This window comes from Lacerta agilis, chromosome 8 (genome assembly GCF_009819535.1).
Source record: "Lacerta agilis isolate rLacAgi1 chromosome 8, rLacAgi1.pri, whole genome shotgun sequence".
NCBI lineage: Eukaryota > Metazoa > Chordata > Lepidosauria > Squamata > Lacertidae > Lacerta > Lacerta agilis.
In genome coordinates, this window is record NC_046319.1 from 48564351 (window position 1) to 48587997 (window position 23647).

Sequence of the window (23647 nt, forward strand, 5' to 3'; positions counted from 1 at the left end):
TAAGCAACATAGCATCTTATTTTCATAAGTCTGTTGGGTGCTAAACAATAGTTGGTGAACATACGCCACTTATTTGAGGTTTATTCTAAAATTACAGAGAAGCGGGTGATGCTGTGGGTTAAACCACAGAGCCTAGGGCTTGCTGATCAGGAGGTCGGCGGTTTGAATCCCTGCGACAGGGTGAGCTCCCATTGCTCAGTCCCAGCTCCTGCCCACCTAGCAGTTCGAAAGCAGGTCAAAGTGCAAGTAGATAAATAGGTACCGCTCCGGCGGGAAGGTAAATGGCGTTTCTGTGCGCTGCTCTGGATCGCCAGAAGTGGGTTTGTCATGCTGGCCACATGACCCAGAAGCTGTACGCTGGCTCCCTCGGCCAGTAACGCGAGATGAGAGCCGCAACCCCAGAGTCGGACACGACTGGACCTAATGGTCAGGGGTCCCTTTACCTTTACCTAAAATTACAAGTGTCCTGACAAGATACTTGGATGCCTTTAAAATATTTTTTGAGTTTATTATTACACCATCCCCCCCTCCATTCTAGTAGGATTGTTCTGTTAGGTTGTCAAACTTATCTGTGTAACTACAAGGACTTAAAGAAAATGCACTTTAAAGTAGGAGAATTATTATTTAAAAAATTAGTCAAAAACCTGGTCTACACAAACCTTGCAAAGCCACGTATTACTACTCGGATTGCACATGTATATGCTGCAAGCTCAAGAACTATTGAGAAATTGGGTGTTTTACTCAGGATGTTGCTGCCTGTTAAGACTGCTTGAAAAAATCTAGTCTATGGCTTAATGAGGGTGGCCAAAGTCTCTTAGGTTTCGTTTTCAAACCCAGATTTATATAGATATAGATTTATATAGATTTATATACCGTCCTTCATTAAAATATCTCAGCAGCAGTTTCTAATACAAGGATGGTGAGACTGTGGTCCTCCAGATGTTCTTAGATTACAACTCCCATCAGACCCAACCAATATGGATAATGCTCAGGGGTGAAGAGCTCTAGTGCAACATCTGGAGAGCCACAACAGCTGGAGAGCCACAGATTCCCCATCTGTTATCTAATCTAGTATAATCAAAGACCTCTCAACTTTGGACCTGAGCCAGTACCTCTCTAAGCAACACAGCCTAAGTTGTAAATTTCTGTACTATCTATAATTACCCAAATTGATCTGCATACCATGGTCAGATAAAGATGTACCTGTAAGCAAGACTTTATTTTCTATATATAGTGAATAAGGAGGAAGGTTAAGTACAAACATATTCCTGGAGGTTAAATTTAATCCTGAGTAACACCAAATATTCCCAGATGAAAAATGAAAATCACAAATCCACCTATCACAAAGTTCTTTGTTAAGTCTACCCACCAGCAAGACCTACAGGCCTTTCTTACCTGTCTTTCACTAACACGGAGGGGACCAAACACAACACCCTGTATTAGTTTAGCAATCAGCATCAAAATACAGCAAGCCGTATTCACCAGTACCTGGAACAAAAAAATAAAATATATTTGTATGTTATGCCTATCCTGTCTTGCGTCTCAACATGAATTCTCTTCTATTAAAACTCACTGGTTTCGAACCCCCTGGCCAATTTGCCCAACTGATCAAGAACCATGTTCCTCCCAACTGTGATCAGTCTTTGCCTCCTTCAAGTGTTTAGCGGTGTAAAATGGTGGTTATTAGGTTCTCTCCCTCCTAAGCAGATACAGTGGTACCTCTGGTTACGTACTTAATTCGTTCCAGAGGTCCGTTCTTAACCTGAAACTGCTCTTAACCTGAAGCACCACTTTAGCTAATGGGACCTTCCACTGCCACTGCACCGCCAGAGCACGATTTCTGTTCTTATCCTGAAGCAAAGTTCTTAACCTCAAGCATTATCTCTGGGTTAGCAGAGTCTGTAACCTGAAGCGTACATAACCTGAGGTACCACTGTAATATTAAAGGCCACGTTCCCTGGGAAAGAGGCTATCCTAGGATACAAGAAAATACCTCCAAAAACCTGTTATTTTGTTTTGTTTATACAAATATTTGTATACTACAATTCATTTCAACAAATCTCAAGGTTGTTTAGAAGAAGAAGAAGAGTTTGGATTTGATATCCCGCTTTTCACTACCCGAAGGAGTCTCAAAGCGGCTAACATTCTCCTTTCCCTTCCTCCCCCACAACAAACACTCTGTGAGGTGAGTGAGGCTGAGAGACTTCAGAGAAGTGTGACTAGCCCAAGGTCACCCAGCAGCTGCATGTGGAGGAGTGGAGACACGAACCCAGTTCCCCAGATTACGAGTCTACCACTCTTAACCACTACACCATTACAATATAAAAATATATAACACAGTAACAAACAAACAAAATACTTCCCCCAGTTTAAAATCCCATACAGTCATACCTTGTGTTGTGTCTGCTTCATGTTGCGTCTTTGTGTGTTACGTGTCGCGGCAACCTGGAAGTACCAGAACGGGTTACTTCCAGATTTCGCCGCTCGCGCCTGCGCAGAAGTGCTAAATCGAGCTTTGTGCCTGCGCAGAAGTGCCAAATTGTGCTGCGCGCTTGCGCAGACACAGCGTTTCAAGTTGTGGGCATTTCATGTTATGGACGGGCCTCCAGAACAGTTCCAGTCCGTAACACGAGGTACCACTGTATACTGTTTCATAAGTTGAATAAGAGCATGAACCAAACAACATAAAAATGTGGCTGAGCCAGTTTGCCTTTGCCTTTTTAAATGAAAATGAATGCTACTCAAAGTTCCCAGCTGAACAGACCTCAAGACTCAAGTTTGTGGTTTGTAACCCAGATAGCTCAATGTGAACAACCGTACAATGCATTTCCAAAATGTCCAATTCTGAAAGCAAAGAGCTATGTTTCTTTAAAACTGTGCAACCTAATTCCTACATTTAAAAATTACAGTCTCACTTACCAGCAAGATGTGTATATGACTAAGTTTACTGCTGCATTCGTAACAGCAGAATTAAACAAGATTTTACAACAGCCTACAGCTTTCTCAGTCAGTCTCTGGGGGGTGGGGTTCATGGGGTAATGCAGCAAGCAGAGGAAAGGCTCCAACTCTCTCATCCACCTGCAATTTGACATTTGCTCACTGACTGCATTAGTGCATCATTATAACCAGGGTTGCCAACTAATCATGTGTGCTCATGCACAATGGCCATTTGCTTCTGGCGTGAGCAGGAGAAACAAGTCAGAAAGCTGCATTTAAGTTCTGCTTCCCATGACATCTAACTAAGGATTGTGGTCTGTTGCTCCCTAACAAACCAGGGTCACTAGCTGACCTCCAACCATGGTTTGTTGTCCTGGCTTGTTTTTAAGAAATAAACCATGATCCTGGGGAGTTTGAACATCATGGGAAGCCAAGCTGAATTACAGCTTATTGGTTGGCTTTGCCAGTGGAGGAGCAAATGGGAGCAATCAGGCTGTGTGCAGCAGATTTCTGCCTGTGCAAAATAAACCACAAAAATCCAGCAACCCTGGCTTGTCATAATGTACAAACATGACCAATTTCTATTGCAAAGATGAAACACAAGACTCCCTTTGCAAGACATAGTAGCCATTGAGATATCTTTGTCAAAGTTATCCTACTATTGTTATTACTGGTAATGTCGCATACTGTTGATGACTATTCATAAAACACTGAAAAATGTTTAGGAGTCATAGTATATGGTGAGAAAAAGAAAAAGATTTTTGCTATAATTTTTTTTAAAAACTCTTGATACTGTTAATACTGGGGCAGCTCACAGTTATAAACAAGTGATGAGAAATAAATAAGTGATGAAAATCTCACTGAACACTGCAGACTTCCCCAGAGGCTGTGACAAAGGAAAGAGTTTGAATGACACAATTGTAAGGATGTGGGTATTCCTGGTGAGTGATTAATGTCTTCAATTAGCAATTGTTTACAGAATCACCACTGTTCAAATATCATACAATTATCACATGTGGCTCCTGCTGCACAAGAATACATGCCACTGTTGAAGGCTGGCCAAATGCACCTGGCATTTCAGGTGTACATAGAACTCTGCTAAGGAATATTGAAGACCAACAAGACAAAGTCACCTCCCCAGGATAATACATCTTGCATCTGAAATAACCCCCAAAAGACTCTATGTGCAAGCTTGCCTTTCCACAATGGTTAACATCTTTTTAACTTGCTTATACAGTTTTTAAAATGATTTTGTGTTTTATTGCTGTAAACCACTATTATTATTTTAATTACATAGCAGTATATAAATATTTTATAAATAAATATATGAAGTGCAGGATATTCAAGGCTTACAAACTCTGTTTCAAAACTGAAATAACTGAAGTGCTCTATCTCTTTATCAGGTAAGTGATATTTTGGGTCAAGTGTGTAATTTCAATTCCGCGACCATTACAGCACAAAATAATCAGATTGAGATAGCTATACAACGTGAATGGGTCTTCAGTCCTAACCAAGGCAAACTCAGAATGTTTTGTTACTAGACATCCTCTTGGATGGTAATGTGTATTACTTCAAATGTGGTCAGCCAGTCTTGCTGCATATTGTGGCCCTAGATTTCTGGCCCCAGATCCTGCCCTGACACCACAAATGCACAGAGGAGCCTAAGCAAACGCAATGGAAGCAACTCTTAACTTTGTACAGCAAGTCGCATTACAGACAGAATTCTGCAAATGTTAGAATTTTGTGTGTATGCATGCACACACACACAATTATCTCTCTATCAAGACAAGGAAGGAAGTGGCATTATCACAGTTCAAGGACACATTTCAGAAAGGAAAAATCACTTGAGAATGTCGCAGAGTAGGCTTGGTGAGTGTGTGGCATAGAGAAAGTCCCAAGGGCCAGGCAGAGTTGCCTGGAGGACCACATTCAGACCCCAGGCATGAGGTTCTCCACCTCTGATGTACAGAATTGAATTCTAACTGAACTGAACTCTACCTGCTGTTTTGGCACGAGTTTTTATAGGCAATTATCAAATACATCAAGTACGCTGTCTTATTTCACTTACAAAATCAGGTAAAGCAGATGAGAGCTGAGGTGCACTCTTTTTGAATGTTAGCTTCAGAATGCAGCCAGCAAAATCTAGGTAACCCCTATATATTTCTCCACACACTCTAGGCAAACATGAGATACATAGCTCAAGCATAATCTTAGCCTGTAGCAATGGGACAGAGGCCACTGATCAGGTTGCATAACCACAGCTGTCAACTTTCCCCTTTTTAAAAGGGAAATTCCCTTATTCCAAATAGGATTCCTCGCAAGAAAAGGGAAAAGTTGACAGCTATGTGCATAACCATTAACAACAACCCCAAGGCAATGACCTTGCTCTACAAGTTTAAAACTGGCCAGAGAATGTTCTGGAAGGCAGATCACTTCATTGACCAAGGAACTATAATTCTAGCCTGCTCTTACCATGCCTGCAGTGTACTTAAGATATATTTCCTGTGTCACAAATTGCCAACACTGAAATTGTGTAAGAGCTGTGGGAGATTATGCTGGGGAGATCTAGGAAGCACTGAGTAGGACAAAACTTTATGACCTATAACTCAGGGGCCAAAGTCATTTTATGCAGCTGCTGATGCCTCCTAAAGCACACTTTGCTGCCTCCATTGCATCCTCATTGTGCCATCTGGCAGAGCTTTTGTAGGTGTGTGGGCCCCTTACAGTCTGGTCCAAATGAGGTGGGAGAACTGACAGTAGCTTGCTGTGACTTGTTTGCAAAGCATTTGAGGATAAATCACTTGCATCCACTGGGATCTTGACTCTGCTGTTACAGCAGATGAATCTCAAGGAATGTCCAGTCCCGTCTAGTCCTGTTGTGTTGGATATGTTTCCGTTAGGAACACTCAAGGATGTGGACAAAATTGTTGAATGGGTCAGGGCAACCACTTGCGCTCTGGACCCTTGCTCCTCTTGGCTGATAACAATGACCATGATATTCTTCTAGAACAGCTGTCCGATTTAGGGCTGGCTGGCACTGTTTTGCAGTGGTTCCAGTTCAACTTGGATTATTATTTCCAGAGGGTGATACTTGGGGAGGCCCTGTGAAGCATTCAATTTGGGGTTCTATTTTATCCCCTATGCTGTTTAATCCCCACTCAGTGGTTTCTACATGAAAGCACTTAGTGAGGGTTATCCAGAGTTTTGAAGTATGTCATCAGCAATATGCTGGTGACACACAGCATTACTTCTCCTTTAGATCTTCAAGTGTGGCAATGGATGTGCTGGACGGTTGCCTTGTCTCGGTAATGAACTGGATGACAGCCAACAAACTGAAGCTCAATCCAGGTAACACTAAGTAACTGTTAGTGGATGGTTCCCTAGATTGGATGGAAGGGAGGTTGCATGCTCATGGTGGGGTTACACTCCTTCTGAAGGAGTGGGTACATAGCTTGGGGGTCAGATAGCCTCAGTAGTGCAGAGTGTCTTCAATCAGCTTTGGCTGGGGGCCCAACTGCATCCCTATATGAAGAGGAATAGCCTCAGGTCTGTCATCTATGCTCTGCTAACCTCTAGCTTAGATTACTGCAACATGTTATATGTAAGGTTGCCTCAGAAGACAGTTAGGAAAATTCAGCTGGTGCAGAATTCAGCAGCCAGGTTGCTCACTGGGGCAAGTTGGTTTGAGCATATAATGCCAATCCTGGCCTGACTGCACTGGCTGCCAATTAGTTTCCGGACCCAATTCAAAGTGCTGCTTCTGACCTATAAAGACTTAAATGGCACAAGACCACAATACCTCAAGAACCATCTATCCCCATATGAACCAACTTGGACCCTGCAATCATCTTAGGCCCTTGTGTGCTTCCTCCATGAGAGGTCTGGAGGGTTGCAAAACAAGAATGGGCTTTTTCTGCTGTGGCTCCTCGTTTGTGGAATGCTCTCCCTAGCAAAAATCACCTGGTGCCTTCATTACATATCTTTAGGGGCCAGGCAAAAACATTTTTCTATAACCAGGCCTCTGACTGATTAACATTCTATTGGCGGCATCATCACCATCATTAATGTCTGGGCCCAATTCCTCCCTGTGGAACATCCTCCCTTCAGATGTCAAGGAGATAAAGAATTACACAACTTTTAGAAGACATCTGAAAGCAACCCTGTATCAGGAAGTTTTTTATGCTTGATGTTTTTATTATATTTTTAGATATGCTGTAAGCCACCTAGAGTGGCTGGGGGGCTATAAATAATAAAATTATTAATTCCTAAATGGTTTAACCTGCAATGTCCTAAATGTTTCACGACTGTATCATCTAAAATGAAGCCTGCTCTCATATGACCCTACCTGTAAATTTAAGAACTGTGTCTCTGAGGTCCTCCTTGTGTGTCTGTTGGTGAAATAATAATAATAATAATAATAATATGCCACCCAACTGACTGGGGCTGGATCTAGACACATCAAAGAAGCGTTTTAGTTTAAAGTGTTGTAAATTTAAAGAGGGAAAACACGTAGAGAAAAATGAGACTCCATGTCGCCATCTGGTGGTACAATGTTATATCACATACACAATGCATATACCGGTAAATCACTTTTTCTTTTCCAGTCTGAGTCCTAGGTTTCCCCAGCCACTCTGGGCAGGAAATCAATAAGGGTGCTGAGCACACAACACAGGATCTTTTCAACAATGGTTCTGCAGTTGAAGAACTGTCTTCGACTTAACATTTGCTTTGGCTCTTTAAGTTCTGACATTCAGGAAAGCCATCAACTTATATTTTTACTACTGCCTTTCCTTAAGAGAATTTTGGTAATCTAATTCAGTATCTCCAATACATCTATTTGTCTGCATCCTCTCAATGATTCATATTCTGCCTGAGGTTCTATTGTATTTCTTTCTCTGTGTCATTTTGTGAAGACTTGGTCCTGAAAAGCAACTAACAAATAGCCGAAATAAAATTAAAGTCCTGTAGTACCTTGCAAATCCCCTGAAATAGACAACTATGGAGTCAAAAGGCTTTGGAATTAGGGATACCCCTTCAGAAGAAGGCAAGAAAGAAAATACAAGGCAACCAGGCAACCTTGGAACCAACATTAAATGAACTCTCTTCATTAGCACCATATCGTTCTAGTTATTACACGTCCCCCTTATTTTTCTAGGTGCTATCTATCATGTATCCCCAAAACTCCTAGGCCAGCATCCCTTGCTTCCCTAGCTACTCCTTAAAGAATAAAAAGCACTTCCAGCAACTACTTTTTCCACTAAATATTTACTTAGGGACAATGAGTAACCCTTAGTACTCCCTAATCTGCTACTCTGTCCCCACACTTTTTGACCCTTAACAATCTTTACATTTGCCTTTCAGATACCTTCTTCTGCCAGCTATATCACTCTGCCAAAAAATGCCCCACCCCACCTACTCAGATGTGCAAATAGGAACAGAATGTCAGGGAGCAGTGGGTGACTAGCACCCTCTTCCCCAAACAAGCACATGTAATCTCTGCACTGATCCTTTGGCACACATACCCCATTCCCTGTCATTATACTCATACCATGCCATGCGGAGTTACTCTCATCACCCTGATGCTACCTTGAACATCCCCTACAACACACACGTCCCATATTGTGGGGGAAAGAGAAGCCTATATCCTCTTTCCTAATATTTTCACTAGTGTGTCCCACTATGTCCCTACACCTTGCAAGACCCACCCTACAAGGACCACATTTCTTTGGGCCTTGTTGAGAGGGAGAAGCATATTGGCCGGGGAATTACTGCTGTGAAGGGTGTCTATGGGGAATAAGATGGGAGATACACCCTACTCCATGGTTAGGCAAACTAAGGGCCAGGGCCCGGATCTGGCCCAATTGCCTTCTAAATCTGGTCCACGGATGGTCCGGGAATCAGCGTGTTTTTACATGAGTAGAATGTGTCCTTTTATTTAAAATGCATCTCTGGGTTATTTGTGGGGCATAGGAATAGAGAGAGAGAGAGAGAGAGAGAGAGAGAGAGAGAGAGAGAGAGTCCAGCCCCGCACAAGGTCTGAGGGACAGTGGACCGGCCCCTGCTAGAAAAGTTTGCTGGCCCCTGCCCTACTCCCTCCAAACATCAGGCACCTTCTCTTCACTAAAAAAAAAACCTCACCAACGGGGCTGGATCCAGACTCAGACATGCTTAAGTGTTAGCAACTTCAGTGGGCCTAGTCCCACAACCTTGCACGGAGGGTTAGTCTAACCGGCGGCACCCATTAATTTCACTGGGTCTACTCCGAGGACAACTTCGTGGTATCCAGCCCATCGACCTGAGTGGGGTTGTTGGCTCACACCCCACGTTGCCTAAAGGTGTTCCTCCTGTACAGGTGGGCCACTTCTGCCCCATGACTTCTCTCATTCTTCCCCCAAACAGGCGCCCCCTCCTGCCCCGTCTCCTAATCCGCCCTCAGCAGCCCCGTCCTCCTCGCACCTTACTTCGAAGTAATCCCCCTCGCACACCCGACCCGGGGCCTATTCCCCAGGCCGTCTATCTCCCACTGACCCCGGGGGTCACGCCTCCCCACCTCCAAGGAATCCCCTCAGGACCCGCTTCGCCTTCCCTTCCCGGGTGGCTCACCCAAACGCAGAGGCTGTCGGAGAGCAAGTAATAGGCGACGTCCAGGGCGGCGGGCCCGGTCCGCGGCGACAGGTCGCCTTCTTCTCCTTCTCCCCCTCCTCCGGTCTCCTGCTGCAGCCGCACCCCGGGGGGCTCTTCTGTGTGCTCGGCGGCCTGGCTGAGGGCGCGGTAGGCGCTGAGGCTGCTGCCCAGCAAGGCCAGGGCGCTGAGTGCTGTGTAAGTGCGCAAGCTGGGCCAAGGGAAACGCTCCAAGAAGAGCAGCGGCATCGCGGAGGCCTGGCGGGCTCCAGCCCGGGCTAGCTAGCGCGGTCCGCGGGGTCTCCCGGCAACGGCCTAGCGCCCGCAGGGAGGGGCCTACTCCCGCCGACTCCGGCCCACACGCACGGAACTCGGGAGCGAAAGCCGCGCAGTCGCCCGCCCGCCCGCCCGCTCGCTCGCTCGCTCGCTGCTGACCGCCCCGGGGCCTCTTCCCGAGCGAATGAGCGCCTCCCTCAGGAGCCTGCCCGTTCCGTCGCGGCAGCGGAGCGAATCCGGCCCACTGATTCGGCGGCGGCCTCTCCGGCCAGGGGCGACAGAGACGCTCGGATTCGGGCTGCTAGACAAGGTGGCCGGCGCTGACTTTGGGGTGGAGGGACGAGACAGGCCGCCCAGCTGAGTCTTCTCCTGCCAGGCAGTGACCGGCGGGCGCGGAAATATGGAAGGGGAAATACAGAAAGGGGACGGACAGAGGGAAAGGTGGGTGGATTTGGGGGAAACAGGCCTCGCGGGGCGGGTTTCTTGTCGGGATACGCTCACTAACACAACACTCCCCCTACATATATTTTAGACACCTAGACACAGGCAAACGCGCACGCTCTCTGTGCTGTGTGCATGTTACCCACACAAAATATGTTAGACACACACACTACGGACAGTATACGCACGCTTTATTATTATCATCAGGCATAATTTATGCCAAAAGTTATACTTCTAATTAAAGTGTATTAATTACTTAATCAATGTAATGCATGCTGGTTGTATAATGCTTACTTGGTTTAAATGTTTAAAATACAGCTTTTAACATTGTAACCTTGGTGGTGCCTTGTAAACATGAAGAGCAGGCAAATTTAAATAAATATATTGTGTGTGAGACATGGGTTTGTATGTACAGTATATGACACAAAATATTCAAACACACACACATTTCCTGCAAACAGTTCAGAACAGTCAAATTTTCTCTGCCCATCTTATTAAAATATAGTGCATACCTGTTTACCAAGTTAGGTTTTTAAAAATTGAGGTTTCTTTCTTTCTATTGCCAACTAATCCCCTGCCTTGTAACACAATCTTTTACATTTCCAGTCCTTTGTAAAACTCCCTTGCCTCATCAGGACAGATGAAACTATGGGTTGTTGTTTTTTTAAAAAATAATAATAATAAAAATAGCAGGCACCAAACAAAATAGAGAGGTGCTTCCACCTTGAAGAAGCAATTTCTTCCAAGTGCAGAACAATTGTAAAAGAGCCAGTTGTGCAGATCCAAGTAGTTGAGTGGGTACAGTACTTATCCTCCTGGAAGATAGCACCATGCACATCTTCCATCTGTTGACATCAGGGTTGGAGCCCTCTGCAAGCTTTGTGAATAATAAAATTGCCATAGCATGGACCCATTTTGCATATTTCAGTTCTGCCCCGCCCCCTCACATTTTTCAAATACTGTCTGTCAAAATAACTTGCATCAGTATAGACTATTTTGTATTACATTTACATCCCACACTCCCTCAATAAAGCATCTAAAATAAAGCATCTAAAATAAATTTAAGAACTTCTGTAACCAATTCATGGTGTCTGGATTGTCCCACCAAAAAAAGGTTTTTTTCCGATTCCTCCCTCACAAGTCTTGTGTTGTAGGTCTGTATTTGTTTATAAACAGCAAATAGCAAACACTATCATAGGACCTAATTACGTCAGCCACAATGTCATGAGTTTGTTTGCCTGCTCACCTCCCAATGTGGAGACCAATCTCCTTGCAAAATGAGAGAGGGGTTCTTGTTTTTGTTTTGTTACTATGTTATGTATTCTGGTCAAAACAAAATAAAAAATTCCTTCCAGTAGCACCTTAGAGACCAACTAAGTTTGTTCATTGAAAAATTTCCTGTGATCCTTGGATGAAAGGTGATAAATACTTAATAAATCAAATCAAAAAATTAAATTAAATTAATAAAATGGACACAGGGCAGAAATGACAATATTGTATCCAGAAACTAGCAGAATGGGTGGGGCCAAACTTTGAGATGGTTGAGACCAGCAGTGTAGCGACATTTGCCAGCACCCAGAGCAAGTGCACACGTGCCAGACCGGGGGGGGGGCACCCCAGCCTTCACCGCGGATGCTGCTGGAGCGACCCCACTGGAGCAAAGCAGGGCTGTGCTGAACCGCCTGCCCACACAGTGGGGAGCCCAGCCAGTCGATGCAGCCCTTAGTGGGTGGAGAGATCGCCAGGCTGTGCTGGGGTCGCCTGCATGGGGGCACCTGGTTCATGCCACCTCAAAAATTGTGTGCCTGGGGCCCAGGCACCCCTCACACTACGCCCGTTTGGGACAACCAGCCTGTCAATCAGCTATTCTCAGCACAACCTCACATGATTGACTAGTGCAGAGCTTTCCAAAACTGAGTTATTCCTCTTGCTGATAAGAAAGCAAGCAAACCAAAACTGGGAGCTTTTATGTGGCAAGGCAGCATCACCTGAAACACTGTGCCCTTTTATTGTTCAGACACTTCCTTGCTAGCCTTCAGGCAGCTCTGAGTGATACAACAAGTTATCGATTCCTCCAATCTGTATCAAGACCTGCTGCCAGCCTGAGTCCCGACACCCTGCTATGTTTCCTGTGCGCAAAAGACCTTGCTTTTAGTTAGTTAGCAAGGTATATTTAGATGGACGAAAACAGTACTCTTTCATCCTCATTCTCACATGCAATGCTGTGGTATCAATCAGTGGGCAGAGATCTCTCATCAAGTCCCACTGGGAAAAGGAACACACAAAAACAGAAAGGAGATCATTTTGTTTTAATGTTATTTTTAAAAAAAGTCAAGTGACTATTACAACATAGGTGATTAAAATGCAAATACACTCATCATTCCACTATCTAAACAGTCAAGATTCACTTTCCTATTCAGATGGTAGAGAGTTTGGGGAAGGGGGAGACATAAAAAAAAAATCTTTGTGTCAGGTTCTCTCTTCTACATTTTAAAGCTGTTCTCACAGAGACGGCTTCTACCACGTACTTCAGGAAATTCAGTTGTAAATAAAATTGAACCTGGCAGAGGGGAAAAAGAAGTAATAATTACTCACACTGAAGATCATGAACTATACACAGATTTTCTTAATCAGCTGGATAACAAATCTGCTTTCTATGAATTGAAAAAATATAGGTACAGTACACACTTGGATCACTGGCCAGAGGTCCTCCTGCAATGGTAGGCAACCTCTGGCCCATGGATTTTACTAGGCTTGCTAGGACTCCCCATTTGGACCCTGAAGTCATTTTGGTCAAATCACATCCACCTGTCCATCATGTGACATCAATCCCAGTTACCTTGGCAAATTCAGAGCAATTGGCTGGTATGCAAGCCACTGCATGGGAATTGCTCTCCGATATGAGGCAGGCATTTTATTAAATGCTTTTGAATTTGCTATGATCTTGGAAGGAAGAAGCTGCTGTTGTAGTGTTGATTACAACACTGGCCTGTTCCAGGAAGCAGCGAGGAGTTGCTGCTTCCAAGGATGTTGCTAATAGCTTGAAATACCACCCACCTTTGACTCACAGCATGCAGAAGCTGTGCACCTGCTTCCAGCTCCTCCTTCATCTGGCTGAACAATCTCAAGGGGTCCAGAAAGGAACAGGAAGCCCACCTCCACACACCCTGCCACATCCAGTGGGGAACTTGGTTTTCTGTTTGATCATAGTTTTGTTGAGGTGCCGGTGGCTGTGTGTGTGTGCTTTGCTCCCCCCACCTTTTCCCATTGTGTTGATTTCCAATATGTTTGAAGCAGGAATGGAAGGCTAGGGGACAAGTGGTTTTGCTTTATTTGGGTTTTTGCCCCAGCTACCATTGGAATGTGCACCCTGGAAGTTTGACTAGTTTTAATCCAACCCATGGGCTGATGGTTTTTTCTTTTTCTACCCTACTGAGCCTAGCATTGCCCTACATAAGTGTAGCTAATGTGCTCTCCAGACTACAAATCCCAGCCTCAGCCAACATGACTCCCATCAGGGATGACAGGAATTATAGTCCAAAATCTCGAGGGGACCACATTGACTACCCCTGCTCTACATGCACCCAGACAGTGCTTGTTAGAACTTTAGGTTTCTGAGAACACAGCTTGAAAACCAGACAGCCAGCACATAATACATCAATTGGAAGCCCAGCAAGCAAGCAAGGTTCAAGAAAGTACATAAAGGCTGATTCTCCTGAGGTAATGTACTCATACAGGCAATGACTATAGCAACAGAAGGAAATTTTTGTAGGGTGCCTTCTGTTGGCTTTTGATAAGCAATGAAAAGTGAAAGGGAACATACAAGGAATGTGAAGTACTGTTTGTAATTCAAAATTAATTTCATGTACTCTGCTGAATGATATGATGTAAATACAGTGACTTGGATCCAAAGATAAATTAAGGAAGTTTGTAGAATTTCCAACCCCTCTTCCTCCTGGCACCCCAACATACATTTTCAGGAGGCCCATCAGGAACACCTTTCAGGTGGCTGTAGGGAGGATGGAAACCTTCCTTTTGTAGTTTTCCTTAAGTCAATTTATCCTATGATCCAAGCCAATGTGGATACATAAGTCAGCTATTCCCTACAGAAGCAAGTGAAAGAGCTAAAGAAAGCTTTTCTGTAGCAGCTGCAGCAGTATGAAACCACAACATGGAAACCCACAGCATACTCTACCTGCTCAAAAGCTGGGGGAGGCTTGAAATGATAGGCCCATAACCTGGTGCATTGTCATAGAGCTCAAACAATGGAGCAGCTACCAGCTTGTAATTTTTGGGGACCGCAAACAAAGCTAGAACAAATCAAGAGAGATCTAATCAAATAAAAATCTGCTTCAAGAAAGGACAAGACAAATATTGAGCGAAGTTTAGTTTTCTTAATTCCTAGGTTGCATCATATGCAGAATAATATGTACAGTCTGAATATACAGATACCGTGCCTGGCATGAGGACTCCTCAGGCTCTTCTAAGTTATCCAGGCACAACATACAAATTGAAATCAACTTGGAATGAGTCATAAAAACCTAAGGCCACACCCATCCAAACTTAAGCAATTTTAAGTGAAACTGTGTACAGAAAAGATGTGAAGAAATGCTACCTCCCACAATAAAATCCATCATACTGTAACACAATAAATAAATAAATAATAACTTTCTTATTTATACTCCACCCATCTGGCTGGGTTTCCCCAGCCACTCTGGGCGGCTCACAGCATATATCAGAACATACTAAAACATCAAACATTAAAAACCTCCCGATACAGGGCTGCCTTCAGATGTCTTCTAAAAGCCAGATAGATGTTTATTCCCTTGACATCTGATGGGAGGGTGTTCCACAGGGAGGGCACCACTACCAAGAAGGCCGTCTGCCTGGTTCCCTGTAACCTTGCTTCTCGCAACAACTCTAGCTTGTTTCATCCACGGCACAGGAGTGGAGGAGGAGCACCACTGGAGCTGCTGAGCAGCATATAAACCTCTACAGTAGAAATAAGTTTTCAGAATTCTCTTTTAAGTTTAGATAGTACAAACTACCTTGCCCAGGATTTTGTTGCCTTCTCTCAATAAAACCTATATGAAAATTAAAGATATGACAGAATGCCTACCCTTTTCTTGAAGCTGAACCAAAAAGAGCTTCTTGTGCTCTTTTGGTTTCGTAATGTGAGCTGGAATATACGGATACTGTGGGAAACAATAAAAAATAATGATTGGTTCATGTCTGTGTACAGCTTTCCTGAAATTAAAGTACTTAACATGTTATGAGAGTTTATGAGGTTGAACCAGGACAGTTAGAATCTAGTTGCTTTGAATCATATCCCCAGCCAGAGCACTTCAGTTATTTTCCAAATATATTTCAAATGCAAAATGTAGGTAGATTCTAACACAGGCCAAAGGCCAAACTAGACATGATGCCAATCATGTCAATGGATCATGCACAATTGCTTTAAAAAAAAAAAAAAAAGTCAGATTCAAAACGCTTTCAAATTCTAGGTTGCAAATTCTAGAAATGTGCTTGTTTCTATACCACCTATATATAAAACCAAATCATTTACAGCTAAAGAAAAATACATTACGAAAATATACACTAATAATACCAGTTACTAAAGATTGCAATAAACAGTACAGGTGAAATAAAGCATTACAATGTGCAAAACAACAGGCTCCATCTTTAACAAATTAGGTAAGCCCGGGGGGGGGGGGAGAATGAGGTATTCAAAAGATTTCTAAAGCTAATAAGCAGTGATGCTTCCTGTATGGCAGGGTGAAGACTGTTCTAGAGAACTGAGGTGACAGCAGAAAATGCACCTTTGTGGGTCCCCACCATGGTCTGCAATATGAGGTGCCACTGATACGAGTTCCCCGAGTGATTTGCCAGGTCTCCATGGGGGCTAGCAGTCTTTCACAGGTTCAAAGGCGTTCACGGTTTGGCACAGAAATTTCACATAGCTACAGTTTGTGCGTTAAAAGAAGTTAAGGCTCTGTGGTAAAATAAGGGCCAGGACTAAAAGGCTGTATGCGTGAACACGCACACAGCAGGTCATTTTCAGTTCATGTTCTGCAGTAGAATGTAATGTTGCTAGCCGGGGAGGAACGCAACAGGGAGAATCAGCAACCTTTCCATGCATGGACAGAAGTGGCACCATAATTGGACACAACACTTACATTTCAATGTTGTAATTTCAGAATAGCATAATCAATCAAGTTGATAAAAAAAAATAACTCTAAGTGTAGTATGAATTCACAAACCAAATATTTGAACAAAAAGCTAAAGGTCTGCAGAAAAAAGGAAGCATACAACATTGGCTGTTTGACTATCAACAGCCTGAGGAGAGAACAGCTGAGGCAGCCTCTTCTCCCACGTTCCCTGGGGTTGCTTAAGAAAGGCCTGCATACCCTTAAGGAAGGCAAAAGAAAGGAAATTCAAGAGCAAGTTCCATCTGCTCCTGAAAAGGCCATCAGTTGTTCTGGGAGGAGAATGCCATTGCTCCTTATTTAATGCACTTTTTTGTTTTTGTATTTCAAAACCTCTTATCCTATTCAAAATTTTAAAAAAAATCCTTCCAGATATCTGAAGAAGTGTGCATGCACATGAAAGCTCATAATAGTAACAAACTTAGTTGGTCTCTAAGGTGCTACTGGAAGGAATTTTTTTTTATTTTGTTTCGACTATGGCAGACCAACACAGCTACCTACCTGTAACTAATCCTATTCAAAGAAACTATGCTACTCCTCAGTGACTTAATTCTATTTCTCTGACTTACAGAAGCCTGAGCCTGCCAGTCTTCTACCAGCAATAGAGTCATGCAGTAGGAAGATTAATTAGTTCTTGGGAGGGGTTTTGTTGTAAGTCCAAAAAATAAATCAAATGAAAATGCTAGTGGCAACTTCAATTCTCACCTGTGGGGGCTCAAAATTCGGTCGCCACCAGTTACCAATGCAGTCATCAATGACCCAGTCTTGCTGCACTCCATCCTGGCGACCCAGGATCTGCCAAAATAGAAATGCAAGGAAAATCCTGACATGCTCTATGCTAGTGCTTCACAATAGCAGAATGTCATATATTAAGAATGCTAGCCCAACAGTATAGTCTAAATTCTTTAATTACTTTAATCAATATAGAAGTGCAAACAAATACTGTTAACTGAATGACCTGATTCATATATAACACAAAGCCATGGCTTATTAAACTATTATTTAAGTCATAGTTTGTTTGATCATCCAAACCCTGCCCAGTGGTTTAACTACTATTTGTTTTTTGTCAAACCGTGATTGTTATTTGCTTATGAACTTTGTTTTAGCATTATGTGAGAACCCAGACCCCTTCCTTAACTATGGCTTCTTTGACCAGCCCCATTCCAGACACTCATCAAGCTACAAAGGAACAAGGGTGGAAAACAAAACAAGCTTGGAGGAACAAGCTGTTAAAAAAAATAGTCTGTGGGACAACTCATGGTTAATCTATGGTTTCATTAAACAAACCATAATTTAGTATTACATGCAAACCAGGCCATTAACTTAGAGTGTATCATTTACAGTATGACGCTAAGAAAACACTATTTATAAAGTGGTGTATTGTATAATAAACCAAAAAAATAGATGCATCCTTTAGTGCTAGCCATACTTTGTTTACAGAACATTATGCAACAAATATTTCTCCCCAACAACTGGTATTCAAAGGTATACTCCCTCTTTAAGTGGATATTCTCAAGAATTGTAGCTAAGAACGACCTTGCTCAGGCAGATTAAGGATTCATATGGTAGAGTAGCCTGTCCGTAACAATGGCCAAGTATTGCTTTTGAGAAGCTCACTAACTTAGCTTCACCTGTGTCTCCTGCAACACTTGGCATTCATTTGCTTCTCTTTGTGTAATGGAATCTGTGTGTATTAACTCATCAGAAATGACTTTCGGACCAGGGAGTGAGATGGGGAAAAAGAGAAGGAAGTTAAGAAAGACAAAGTAGCATTAAAGGAGCAAAGCTGCAGCCACGTTTTCCAGCACGAACCTTCCCAGCATTGGTCAATGCCAAGTACATGGGCTCCTGTCTCCCAACTCTCCCTCTCCCTTCCCAGTATCAACTGATGCTGCTGAACATGCAGATCTCCATCAAAGGGTGCAAAATTTTCAATATAGCTGGTGCCCAGCATGCAAATCTCCACAGTCCAATGCAACCCCCGCCCCATGGGAATATTAAGCCAATTTGCTGTCTTTCCATTTCCAAAAAAAACACAAAAAACAGATTAAGTTGCTTGCATAACTAAAATAATAAACAAGCTGAGCACCAGCTATGCAGGAAAGGTGCAGGAGGCAGATGAAGCTCACACACAGTGAAGGGAAGAGAAAGAGGGAGCTGAAAGAAAAGAATCCAAAACAAAACATAGCTAAGGAAAATGCAACTAGCACCCAGTGTTCCAAGGAGAAAGACAGTGAGTTGAGAGGCATGGAGCTGTCCTGACTCTCTTCTTCAGGAGGTGAACCTGATGACTCTTGAGTCATAAGCGGAATTGCATGGAAGGTCAGACCCAGGAACAATTGGTGAGCACATTAGTCTGAAGAATATTCCATTGTCATCCTCTGATTCAGAAGTCTTCATTACAGAAGCCCCAGAGCCTTCCCTGCTTCACTTATGGAGAAGGCTGGGCCCCTTTAACTGAAGAGGCACTTTTCAGTAAACACAGAGTTTACAACTAAGATAGAATTAGCGCTCTTATGTAAGGGTCAGTCAAAAGCAAAAACAGATGTTTGCACCTTACCCAAAGCCTAAACCCTACACAAGCCTCAGATGAGGCCAGCAACAGCACCAAATTCTGGGAAAGAGAGGCACTGGGGGTCAATTAGCTGAGTGCCTTACAAGCTTGCTGAAAAAGGAACAGGAAATGAAGTATTAATATGACATGATGTTCTGCTTGGCAAGGTGACTGACAGGTGAGCAGCTCTGACCACCAATCAAATTTGGGTCTCCATGGGTAGGGAGAGAAGGATCTTGCCAGCTAGCTAGAAAAGGTTCGCCACAGCTGCCTTAGAGCAAGGGTTTGTTAGCTTTCATATGGAAAACCAGAAAAACTCAGAACTCAAATACATACTCACTGGACTTTTTCATGGATTGGCAAAACTGCAAACATACTTCTGCACCTAAGAATTTATTAAAAATTAAGGCGTTTTAATTCCTGAATTTACCTTACAGGTGTGTTGAATGCTATTCACCTTTGTTCATGTGAATTCAACCATAAAAGGCTTATTGTTATCCATCCTAAAGCCTCAGGATAAAAATGCAAATAATTGTGACATCTACCTCTGTCATTAAACGTTTGAGACCTTCTACCTCATCTTCTCCAGGATTAAGTTCACCACCTGGCCTGTGGAAAATAAATTCATGATAAAGGATGTGTTTTGGGTGCAGTCATAATTAAAATATTTTTTAAAGTAACACTGCAGTAAATGTCCAAAAAGCTGTTTTGAGAATGTTTTACTACCTCAGCCAAGTTTCACCTTCTCAGGATAGTAAAATGTGTCAAAACAAATCTGGACCAGGCCCCGTCCCCCCACTAAGTCCTATTAGATTTTTTAAAAATACAACACAAAAACCAGTGGTAAAAATCAGTAAATTCAATGGGACATTTTATGTCCTGGACTCTTTATTTGTTTACATAAAGAAAACTGCCAATGGTTAAGTGGCTTAAATTTGGGGGCTTTGTTTAATTTATATACCGCCATTCATCTGAGGATCCCAGAACTGTTCACAGAATAAAAAACACAAAAATACAAAACATAACAAACAAAACAATGTTGCCCACTTTAAAAGGCCATAGATTGTTTAATTAGTCAAAGCTCTGGGAGAAGAGGAATGTTTTCGCCTGGTGCCTAAATATATGTAATGAAAGTGCCAGGCGAGCCTCCCTGGGGAGAGCATTCCACAAGAGAGGAGCCACTGCAGAAAAGGCCTGTTCTCATGTTGCCACTATCCAGACCTCTTGTAGAAGAGCCATAGCTCTGCTCTGTTGCAGGGTCGGGGTCAGCTAATATGAGATTAGAAATGGCTTACCTATTAACTTCAGAAACTTGTGAAACTATTCCCAAGAATTTAGACTAGCTAATGCTGCAAAGAGATTAGAAGAGTCATGTGTGGTGCAGTCAGATCACCATCACCTTTTAGTTTTCTAAGAGAAGCAGGAGGAAGGTGATGAGTAATATTCAGAAAGGGTAGATGCAAAAATGCAGCATTTTATTTATTTCAACCATTTATATACTGGTTTACACTGTAATTTGTAGAGGGAATAAAGCTGAAGTAACCCAAATTACCTGAGAGAAAGCTCCACTGGAGTTGACTACTTGACCAACAACAATCTATTTGAAATAGAGGACCATGGTCTGTATCTTAAGTATTACTCAGACACACCCACTGAAATCAAAGGACCTCAGTTAGGTATGATTTATCCTCTTTAGATTTCCCCAGTAGCCTGCAGTCTAAAGCTACTATTATGGCCAGCTACAAACACAGTTAGTTGCTTAAACTGTGTTTGAACTTCCCAGAACTGGAACTGGGAAGCAGCATGCTACAGCAAATATATAGGAATATTGGCTACATCCTGATATCATGTTGGATTGTATTTGGCCATCTAGGCTAGTACTGTCTACTCTGACTGGCAGTAGCTCTCCAGGGTCTCAGGTAGAATTCTCTCATGCTACTTATTACCTGAGCCTTTTAAGGATCTGGCAAAGTTGCTTTTTACAATCCTCCATATTTATTTAAAACACTGATACTTTGTCTTTCTGGCTGAAACACTTGAGGTGGTTCACAATTTAAGAAACATTATGTACAAACAAAGAGGAATGCAAGAAAAATATGCAAGTTCTAGGTAGGAGCAACTCTTTCAAACCCTAACAATAAGGAGAAATGGTAATGTAGAAAGCAGTTCTGGGAGGGTAGGAGCCAAAGAACATTGGCTGCAACACAAGACTGAAGGACAGACTTCACTTTCTCACCTCTCCCTGATAGAATGGTAGGGGGAGAGTGGTGCTTCACTCCCCAGGCCCAGCTGCTTCTCCACTTCAAATTCCCCATCCACAATGATGGACCAGGGCTCTCAAATTGCAGTGGTGCTCTGTGCAACGCTAAAATTCCGCCCCGCCCCCCGCCCCGTCTCTCACTCCTTTCTACAGCATTGTTATGGCGCTCGCTGCAGTGCAGCCACACTGGTTGAGCTACCCTAAAACTGCCTTTGCCCTCCATCCACAAGCCATTTACTTTCTCTGTGAAGCTTCAAACATGTATCATGCTGCAGTGCTAAGTTTGGAAAGCTCACTTACAGTTTGAAGAAAGTTGTGCCCAACTGCAAAAGCAACACATGAGGCAGCCTGTGTTCGTGCACAATCAGGACCCCCTCGACAGTCCGCCTCATTCCAATCTTGTCAAATTCCTCCCTCATGCGCTGGAACCGGGCAGCCACTGAACTGTCCTTTTCATATAGGGGTTCCTTGGTCCCAAAAGTGTAATTTGTGAGTGGATACCTAAAACGAATTATACCATAAATACAGTATTTCATGCAAACTGATAATCTAGTTCAAACACTGAACACAGAGCAGGGTATAGCCAGTGACTGTGAGTTGTGTTACACGGTCCATTTTCACTGTACTGTACGCTTTGGAACTGCAGCCCCATGTGCACAAAACAATGATGTGCAGAAAACATAGACAGTTTTCCTACACTGAACCAAGACAGTTGCTACATCTAGCTCAGTCTAGCCCAGTGTTTTTCAACCACTGTTCCGTGGCACACTAGTGTGCCACGAGATGTTGCCTGGTGTGCCGTGGGAAAAATTGTGTTTATTTGATTCCTATTCAAGAGAATTACTTTATATATAGTCAATATAGGCACAGAGTTAAATTTTTTAACATTTTCTAATGGTGCTATGCCTCGTGATTTTTTTCATAAAACAAGTGTGCCCTTGCCCAAAAAAGGTTGAAAAACACTGGTCTAGCCTACAAAATGACCGGCAGCACCTCTATAGGGTTTCAGACAGGGGATCTACTCCGGCTGGCAGTGGTTCTCCGGGGTTTCAGAGAAGAGTATTTTGCAACCCCACCTGGAGTCATACATTTAATATTTTTTCTGTCCCCCCTCCTTACTTATTGGCTGGGGGTCAAGACCTTTTTCCTCCCGTCCTGCACTTGCTGAAATATATACAGTATTCAAATGACAATGCCACATATAGACTCAATGTCAAAGGAAATCATTGGGTCTGTTTTCTTACTTAGTTGCTTATATTTGTAATTTTGTGTTGCTAGAAGTTTACAAAAAGCTCCTTAGCTGGCACAGGGGATCCAGACTGCCCTCCCCCACCCCATACGATTTTTCTACTGAAAATCCGCCAAGTGATACATGCAGAAAAGAAGTGCATCAGTAAACAGGTACACATCCTTTAATGAAAGGGGGGGGGGAGAGAGAATGTGGTCTGCAAGCTGCAAAACCCTTTGGCTGGAGGCAGATCAAGGTGTTCCCGAGAGCGGAAGTTTGGGCGACTGAGGAACCTAGGGATCTACCTTAAAGCAAAGTCAGACCCCATCTAGTTCACGGTCGCCTATACTGCTTGGCAGCGACTCTTCAGGGTTCCAGGCAGCAAGTATTCCCAGCCCTACATGCAACGGCAAACAGCTACTCTACCGTTGAGCTACGACACATGCACAAAGGAACCAGGCGCCGATAATAACCAAGCGCAGGGAAACCGCGCGAAATCATGCACGTGTGAATGGGACCTCGACTTTCTTTTATCGCGCGTGGAGAGCAAGACAAAAGTGCTGGGACATCTGCGGAAGGGAGAGGATTCTGGGGAGGGGAGCAATAGTAAAGACGCGGGAGAAAGAGGCGAAGGAGGCGTGGCGCTGTTGCTCTCCGCTGCTCGTGGGAGGGGAGGGGAGGGGAGGAAGGGGGGGCACCGAGCGCCACTCACAGGTTGATGGTCCGCTCGAGCGTGAGGGGTTTGCTTTGCTGGATGTATTTGTTACCGAACTGGTTGACCCCACGGGGCCAGCCGGTCTGGGAGCGGTTGGGCGGCACGACGGACATGGCGAAAGCGGAAAGCGGCTCACAAGGCCACGAGCATTCCCCGGCCGCGCTGAACCTCCGCTCCGTCCGGCACACCGCTCGCCTCACACCCGCCGAATCCCACACCGGAACCAGTAGGCCACACTTCCGGGAACCATAGAGACGAAGGTGGAATGAAGCCGAGTCCGCCCATCTGTGTCAAACGCTCCTGAGGAAACCGTACCGGCTCCTCTGGGCGGGCCTGAGTACCATAGAGAAAGCAAACATGACTCGAGAGCGAATGAGAAACGCCACAGCCAATGAAAACATCCCGCGGC

At 43.7% G+C, this 23647-nt stretch overlaps 2 protein-coding genes across 4 annotated transcripts in view; both read right to left on the bottom strand.

Moving 5' to 3' along the window:
• The window catches only part of AMFR (autocrine motility factor receptor), a 31066-nt gene extending 21097 nt beyond the window's left edge, over nt 1-9969 (bottom strand). For both annotated transcript variants that reach the window (XM_033157267.1, XM_033157266.1), the window contains exons 1-2: nt 9541-9969; nt 1396-1488 (exon numbers count right to left, since the gene is read on the bottom strand). In XM_033157267.1, coding sequence (XP_033013158.1) covers nt 1396-1488; nt 9541-9807 — 360 coding nt within the window. In that variant the 5' untranslated portion in view covers nt 9808-9969. The remainder of the gene's footprint in view (nt 1-1395; nt 1489-9540) is intronic.
• A 2596-nt stretch (nt 9970-12565) lies between these two features.
• Nucleotides 12566-23532, bottom strand: NUDT21 (nudix hydrolase 21). Of its 2 annotated transcripts, none has more exons than XM_033157277.1 (7): nt 23236-23532; nt 21596-21796; nt 19581-19644; nt 17187-17276; nt 15395-15470; nt 14459-14585; nt 12566-12835 (listed from the first exon to the last, which is right to left on the bottom strand). In XM_033157277.1, exons 1-6 carry the CDS (start codon nt 23349-23351, stop codon nt 14467-14469), a joined length of 666 nt encoding a protein of 221 aa, XP_033013168.1. In that variant the 5' UTR covers nt 23352-23532; the 3' UTR covers nt 12566-12835; nt 14459-14466. The 2 variants fall into 2 exon arrangements, with proteins under 2 accessions (XP_033013168.1, XP_033013167.1); XM_033157276.1 differs by having other exon boundaries at nt 14471-14585; nt 23236-23529.
• Nucleotides 23533-23647: the final 115 nt, after the last annotated feature.

Bases quoted from the DNA above. Each gene is read 5' to 3' on its own strand.
- NUDT21 (XM_033157276.1), bottom strand. From the start codon at position 23,351: ATGTCCGTCGTGCCGCCCAACCGCTCCCAGACCGGCTGGCCCCGTGGG. The intron at 21,797-23,235 runs GTGAGTGGCGCT...AATTCGTTTTAG, and splicing joins CTCGAGCGGACCATCAACCT to GTATCCACTCACAAATTACA. The intron at 14,586-15,394 runs GTAGGCATTCTG...GATTTGTTCTAG, and splicing joins GGTTCAGCTTCAAGAAAAGG to CTTTGTTTGCGGTCCCCAAA.